Below are 8094 nucleotides of genomic sequence, written 5' to 3' on the forward strand. Positions count from 1 at the left end.
TACGTACTTAGCAGACCCACTGACATAAAAGTGAAGTAAACAGAGCCTGCAGACGGGGCCAGAGCAAGGGGCGGAGGCTCGCCATTGGTTGACTGAGGCAGTGAAATCAGTTTCTCCTCCCCGGTAGTGAAGATGACGTGGTGAATGAACCCCTCTCTCCCTCTCTCTCACCGACAAGCTGGCTTTAGAATAGTTCAGTATCAACTAGCCACTTGTGACCCTGTGCCTGAACAGACCAGTCTTGCATTGCCAAACTGCCCTGAGCCTGACAGCTGACAACTGTCTCGAGAAAGATTAAATGGCGTGCAGGGTGGGGTGGGGGGTGAAGAAGAGGAATACGCACTGAGTGGCCAGTAAAAGAAGAGACCTAAAAAGTTCTGCTGTGACTTTTTAAAGAGAAGATAAATGAGGAAAATGTCTTAGGAGGAGTCGTTTCAACACAACTGAGAGGCCTCACGACAGGTCGCTAGGACGGGTCCAGTGTACTGTCGCACGGAATACCGACCCTTATGGTCGGAAGCGATTGGCTTCGACCGCGGGGAATCAACTGAGGATGCAGACATCTACTCTGAGCGCTGCTGACTAACGAAGGTGCGATTGCTGCTGCAGCATCTGACAAGGACTTGTTCGCGCGCGCGCTGTGTGTGTGTGTGTGTGCGTGTGTGTGTGTGTGCGCGCGCGTTGGGGGTGGGGGGCGCTCACGCGTGCCCGAGTGCGTATTTTTGTGTGTCACTATGAGTCTTGTCTCGGGCTTCCCTCACCACCCGGTCATGCACCATCACGACAGCCACCACTATTCGCTGCATGCGGCGGCGGCCGGTCGGTGTCACGAAGACACCGGTGCTCCACCATACTTCACAAGCTGGTTGATAAGTCACGCGGATATGTCACCTACAGAGTATAGCCTTGCGCCCGGCTACAGCCCGGAGTACCATGGCAACAGCGGCAGTGGGTCAACCGTCGGACTGGACCCACACCATCACCACTACTATGGGCCTGGAGGGTTAGTTCCAGGACCCGGCACCATCTCGATGAACGGAACCACGGTCGGTATGCACCATCATCACCACACTCATCCTCGGACCGTGAAGCGAAGACCAACGGCCAATCGCAAGGAAAGGCGGCGGACCCAGAGCATTAACTCAGCTTTCGCGGAGCTGAGGGAATGTATCCCTAACGTCCCGGCCGACACCAAGCTGTCCAAGATCAAGACGCTGCGCTTGGCCACCAGCTACATCTCTTACTTAATGGACATCCTAGACAAGGACGAACAACACGGAGACACTCAGGCTTTCAAGGCCGAGCTAAAAAAGACGGAGGCTCGGGAAGAACGGCGGAAAAGAGAGGCGGTAAGATGTGCTCTACGGCCACTATTTGTTGTGAAAATGAGGTTAAAAGGTATTCATTATAATAATCACTTAACGCAAACAGTACACATATAGTATTGTCTCTGGTTAGCTGGTTCATTAGTAAAGTAATTATTAAAGGAAGGTTCTAATGCTGGAGTGGGCAGGATGAATTTAGAGTTATTTTCGAAGAAAAGTAACAACAGTTTAAAATCGCCAAGGATTATAATTACAGGCAATTACAGATTTAGAATTCTGTACTATATATCTGGCAAAGCAAGACACTCTTTTTTACAAACCAAATGGATAAATCATTTCCAATGGTGACCTTATATTTAAGACGAATTAAATGAGTTTATTTTTACTCGACTCAACAAATTACCTAAGTTCACAAATTTGATTCACTCTTAACACTGAATTATTTCATATCGATTTATTTGACAAAGATGAATCATTGAAGGAGACATTTAAACACGTTGTTGGTAGGCAGCGTCTGACAGGAGACAATAAACATTCATTTTGTGCATCGTGGGATTTACTGAAGGTTCATAGTTCTTTTAAAACACTGAGTCACGCCGTTTACTTTCCACAGAAATAAAAAATTGTGTAAAATTAACTTCCGAATAGTCTGGAATTTATAGAATACGGGACATATTTTCGTATCTAACTCCGGGTTGTTTTACATGATGTGAAGTAAAATCGACACATTTAAAATTGTACTTTTTGCTTTTGCACGAGTGCCCATATGTTTTTTCCACAGCAGCCTATTCATATAGCGGCATCAGCACATAGTTACTATATTTTACGGCTATTAAATTTAATGTTCTCTACAATAATAGTGATAAATTCAGTTAACAACAACAGTAGTGGCACCGTAAATAAAGTTTTAAGCAATTGTCTGCTGCAATTTGACCGAGATTCACCAACAAGCCGCGAATATTTTGCATATTGAATGAAAACTAATGGACTGGCGGGCAAGCAGGGGATAGATAGAGCTGTTATCAGCTCGGTGTATATTAATTTGCACTGAATTTAAATTCCAGCATTAAGACGCATCCCTTATCCACGCAGACGTGATACTTATACTACTGTATAAGTGTGTAGACATTTAGACATCCAAAACAGTCTCTACAGTCCTGTGATGAGTGAGTGGGGTGGGGAACAGGCAGAGACCAAGCCAAAATCTACTGTGGTAGGGGAAAGGGGAAACAGCAGCACAGGCTTATGGTGTGCTAGAATTACACAGTACACAAATGGGGGTAATCAGAGAGCAACATTTATTTGGAGATGGGCTGCTGAAATAGCCAATAAACTGAGAGCAAATAGTAAAATTGAAGAGTGTTTGCATATTTTTGTAATAGCCACATGACTTCTTTTGCACTGTTCACTCAAGCAAAAACATATATCATCATAAACATACAAAAAGATTGTACACAACACTGTGATAGAGTACAAATACATGAAATAAGTCTACAGAAAGCTGGTTGCCATTCTCTGACGGTTTGGAGCCAGGAGGGCCAGGTGCTGCCATACAGACCAACCACTATTATGCCTGGAACACTATCATCCTTACAGCCAGTAACGTTATGTACTTTTGGTCACTTTTGGTACTTTTAGCTCTGGCTGCACTGCCCAGATGTAAGCCATGGCTCCAGCTTTAGAGGGCTGTGTAGTTGTTTGCTATTTATTTGTTTGGCCAATCCAACAGTTTTAATCCCATTTCAACGGATTTTTACCTGCCTTTTGCATTCAGCTGACCCCCACACACACTAGCATTTATCTGGCCATTTAAAACATAGTAATATCAAACGGAGGCCATCGTATTTATATTTATATGGTCATAGCTTATGTCACTGATTCATGCTTCTGCATTTTGTTTATAATGCTTATTTATGTCAGAATAAATATTATCAGCACAACAAGTTGCCTTTCTTAGAGTGACCACTGAGCTTTGTCCTGCAGAGAAGATGAGTGTGGATGATGGCCATGTGTGGTATTGTTTGTTCAGCAGACAAACAATACCACAGAAGAGACTGGAGGAGAATAATAATTTCCTGTCTATTGTCTATAGGAAGTGTGGTGCATAATTGAAGCCAGAGAGCTTTCTTTTCCCCCTCATATTTCAAAAAGAGAATGTAGTCCACTTCATAACTCATGTCAGCTCTCTCATGAGACTCCTGGCTTGGGCTGAATGCACATTTTCACAGCCCAACAGAGACACTACAGCTGAATAAAATTATATCCTACGTGTCAACAGAATCCATTAATTAGTTTTAAAAAGTCCGCAAAATAATTAATAAGAAGAAGCATCACTATGTTACATCGGTGAACTAACATAATGGTGCTTCTGTTCCTCAGCCTGGTCTTCCATTAATAATAAAGTGGGAAACCCAGAGGACAATTTAAAGCGTCCTTAAGAGGACAGACATCTAAGCTTGCAAATAAGGGGGAGGGGTGAGTGGCCGGTCTTGAGGAAATAAACTCAGTTTTATTGTTGTTGTTTTGTAAGTTTACATTGCAGTGCGTAAAATAGGGAATTAAGATCTGGATATAATGCAATTCACAGAAGGATTTTTTTTCAGTTCAGTTTGTGTTTCGCTAGTTTCAAGGATATAGTCTGTTAACAATAAAATTCCTGGATGCTGGATTAACTTTTTTCAGGCCTTTGCTTTCACGTATTAGGTCATTGTATGATTGTTTATTTTACCTTTGGTACACACACACACACACACAGAGAGAGAGAGAGAGAGACAGAGAGAGAGAGAGAGAGAGAGAGCATAAACAAAATATTTCGTAAACAAAACGCAATATTTGCCAATAAGTACTTCTTTGTCTAACCAGAGTACACCCAAACTCAGAGTTGGAGACAAATTCTGATGTTTTGTTAGCGTAATTTTTGCTGTTTGGAAATACGAATTCTCTTTTTCTTTACTTATTTAATATAAAAATTCATAGTCATAGTTGCATATTAAAATTTGTCACTTTGCCTGAAGAATAAAATCACTTCCTCTATTTCAGCTCGGGGGTTTGCAGGTGGCCTGTCCTCTTTGACTTGTATTTTATATTCTCTGCGTGGCGTTTTAAAGCCGTTCAAAAAGGTCTGAACGCCACGGCTTCACGTAATCACTCGAGTTCAGAACTAGTTACTTTGTTTCTTTTCCCCTCTTGTGTAGGATGGATCGAGGTTGGTGGATTATGTGTGTACTAAAGCTGCAGAGTGGTTTACCGCTGCAGAATTAGAGCAGGCTGTCTTCGCTCAAAGCGTAGTGTCGCGTTTTTATGGAGTTTGATGTAAGAGGGAAAACATTAAGCCGGACTGAGGAGTCGTCAGCGCTCATTGCTACAGATAGAGTCAATTTATGATTCGCACTGGATTCTTTCCCCTGAGATGTACAGTATCCCAATTACATAGACGTCGTTCATTCATTAAAAAATGATTATCTCATTTGGCCTGTTAAGGAGGTCTATTATTATTATTATTATTATTATTATTATTATTATTATTATTATTATTATTATTGTCGTCGTTGTTAAAGAAAAACAGACAACAAAGACCCTAAGGCCTGGGTAAGGGATGAACGAAACCTCGAAACGAAAGTTTCTCTCTGTTGTTCCCCACTTTGTGCCTGCATTTGCGCGAACGTGGTTATTTATTTATTTATTTATTTTTACCAACATATCAAAGTCTATTCTTCTAACTGCTCTTCTGTTTACTATATTGCTGTTGTACTCTGAATATATATATTCTAACTTATTTTGATCAGGCCTAATACGTCATAACGGGCAGCGTTTGGGGCTTTTGAAAACGCAAGCTTAGTTGGAAAAAACAAAAATAAAAAATAAATATGAATTCCTATTTAAATGTATTTTATTTTATTTTATTTTATTTTATTTTTATTATTTTTATTCATGTTAACAGTGGCTATTCCACCCATTCGTTAATACACTGTCCCGGCGTGGTACACAGTAGCTGGGTTATTTCTCATCGTTGTCATTACTTTACAGTGACATAGGCTACCTACAATTTAAGACATTCAAGACATCAATAAAATGTTGGTGCGTTCGGTATTGTTGTAGTAGTCTGAAGTATTGCGCATCGAAAGAAAGAGTAGATGTATCAATAAATAAAATAATAAGGATAAATTTCATGTTTTTACAGGTGGAGATCTCGAAGACTTCGTCCTCCAACTCCTCGTCGTCCTCCTCGTCAGCGGGCGATAAGAAAAGTAAGGGCCGGACGGGATGGCCTCAGCATGTCTGGGCTCTGGAACTGAAACAGTAGTCCGTCTCTGCCTCAATGTCTCCTGTCGCAGGTTGACAGCACTCCTTCCTTTCTCAAGCTCGGTCGTCGAAGAGAACTGCGAATAGGAGAGAGCGTTCAGGCGAACTGAAACGGGAGTCGTCCTGCCTTCCTAAGGTTGTCGCGACTTCCCACACAAACAGTAGCTATACAGAGACGCTGCGTGAGGCTCTGTTCAGGTGTGACGCGAAGGCAATGACAGTTTGCTGTAATTTAGGATTAACACACACACACACACACACACACACACACACACACACACACACACACACACACACACACACACACACACACACATATACACACACACATACAAACACATACACACCATCAATCAGCAAAATCCCACTTTATATTCTAACTTAAGGTCCACAAACGAACCACAGGCTGCTTTGTCAGTGGTCATGTTTGATATCCGTGAAAGGTCATCTGTTGGACTCGGTGTGGTGGAGTGAACGAGTGGTCCATCTGCGCAGACCGCTGAGTTATGTTCTACCAGATCATACCAGGACGTGTGCGACTCCCACACACAGAATTACACAAAATTACAAACACATACACAGATTCACACACAGGGTCTTGAGGTGTTTGCTTTATTTAAGGAAAAATATTTATGTGCAATGTGACCTCTGGAAGGATACAAACAGCCATTGTGTCTGATATTACAGAGTATCTGTGGTTACAGGACAAGGTGTATGTGAAGATCTCTTCTGTTTCTCCGTCTTTCTCTTACAGTTTATTGTTGTAAATGTAATGTCGTCACGGCAGATGACGACGTGTCCACGTTGTGGTGTCAAAATGTCTGGGGAGCTAAGTAATGCTTTATGTGTCATGAAAACAGTGTCACGATTTGAATAAACCACCACCTGGTAACTGGGTTGATTGTTGACTCTCAGTTGGTCAGACTGCACAAAGGTTTTAAGGAAAGTAACACTAAAAGCAAAATTGGAAATTCAGTGTTGCTAATTTAATAATATGTCAACAGGTTTATTCAAAGGCAAAAACAAGAAATGTTCTCTCATATAATAAATGATATTATTACATTTCAAATCTAGCTTTGTCAATGGTTTAAAGGTGACATGACTATGAAAACTTGTGTTTTGCCTTTTCTCACTCTGAGCTTAGTAGCATTGCTATTGTGTTCATTTTCTTAGTTTAAAAGCAAGACATTTGGGTAAATGCCCTTTTTATTTACAAAATACATTTACACTGCAGTTGGCTTCCAGTTTTAGTGCTCTTCATCAGGCCAGAAGGTTAAATCCTGTGAGGGCTAAGTAATCATAACCCTTGACCCCATGCTGTTAAGAGTACTCATGTTTTGACATTTGAAAAATGTTCTTGGAGCAAATAATAAAAAACAACTTATGTCTGGGTTAGGTGCTGATTGGGTAGTGAAAACAATAATTGCATCCTCACATTTTTACTTTTTACATTAAAGGAACAAACACAGAAAAGAAAAAGATAGGAAGAAAAATATCCTCTGATAGTTGAACAAGTACTATTTCGAATTTCTGCATAAATAACTGCTCTATAATAAGGATCATTATGAGCCAACAAACTTGTTGCGCTGAGAAATGGAGAAGCAATTAAAGCTAAGAGCATGTTCATGGCCAGGAGTGAACATTGTTTAATCCCACTACCAAGACTGTGTTTGGTAAAGTTATGTCAAAATTAGCCTCCAAAGAGAGCTAAAATTGTTCTCTTTGGAGGCTACGTTGTTTTAATTGCATGACTGTCATATTTCACTGGACAGCTGATTAATTTGTTGCTGTGTTTTCAGCCTGCTGTGACAAACTATGATTTTTTGATCAGGCAGTAGCGGGAAGTTGTGAAGAACAGAACACATTCATTTTTTAAAATGCAACATTTCATTTAAAGCTAAGGCGGGGCTTTAATCCGTTTTTTAGCTTCTTGCGCTCTGCATAATAAAATGCTGCTGCTAGAAATGCTTTAACAAACAACAGGCTGAAATGCTTGTTAATCATTAAAGCCAGAAAAACGTTTTCCTTTTGCTGCTGAACAATCGCAGTATTACGGAGGTTGATGAACTTCCTGAAAGGCGGAGAGTCATGTGAAACTGAGCATCATTCTTCATCATTCTGGCATTTATTGTTGTTCCAATCATCAAGAAATCATTCAGATCTCATACAAGACAGTTTGATTTATATTTTGGAATTTTTCAACTTAGCCTTGCTCTGCTAATGGAAGGAGACTGCATCTACCACACGCTGACCTTTAATGAACAAGAAGTAACATAAAGCCCCAGGTGGAGTATTACAAGAAGTACTATGGAAGCTGTTTGGAAAAAGACACTTTCAAGAAAACTTGGTCCATTTATCAACTTGAATGGTAAATGGACTGATTCCTATATAGCGCTTTTCTACTCTCCAGGAGCACTACAGGAGTATCATGCCGGAGGATATTTGGCACGTCCACTTACAGATAACT

The 8094-nt window shown here is 40.9% G+C and overlaps 1 protein-coding gene across 1 annotated transcript; it reads left to right on the plus strand.

Annotated features, from left to right (window-relative positions):
- The first annotated feature begins 231 nt into the window (after nucleotides 1–231).
- Nucleotides 232–6623, plus strand: hand2 (heart and neural crest derivatives expressed 2). The gene is made up of 2 exons (XM_084930069.1): nucleotides 232–1349; nucleotides 5506–6623. Exons 1-2 carry the CDS (start codon nucleotides 735–737, stop codon nucleotides 5626–5628), a joined length of 738 nt encoding a protein of 245 aa, XP_084786195.1. The 5' UTR covers nucleotides 232–734; the 3' UTR covers nucleotides 5629–6623.
- The last annotated feature ends 1471 nt before the right edge of the window (nucleotides 6624–8094 follow it).

The sequence above is a fragment of the Perissodus microlepis genome, chromosome 6 (assembly GCF_051167445.1).
Source record: "Perissodus microlepis isolate ML-2025 ecotype Zambia chromosome 6, ASM5116744v1, whole genome shotgun sequence".
Classification (NCBI taxonomy): domain Eukaryota; kingdom Metazoa; phylum Chordata; class Actinopteri; order Cichliformes; family Cichlidae; genus Perissodus; species Perissodus microlepis.

What these genes read in the sequence shown, in the direction of transcription:
- hand2 (XM_084930069.1), top strand. Translation starts at nt 735, where the DNA reads ATGAGTCTTGTCTCGGGCTTCCCTCACCACCCGGTCATGCACCATCAC. An exon ending in AACGGCGGAAAAGAGAGGCG is followed by an intron (nt 1,350 to 5,505) that starts GTAAGATGTGCT and finishes ATGTTTTTACAG; the next exon opens with GTGGAGATCTCGAAGACTTC.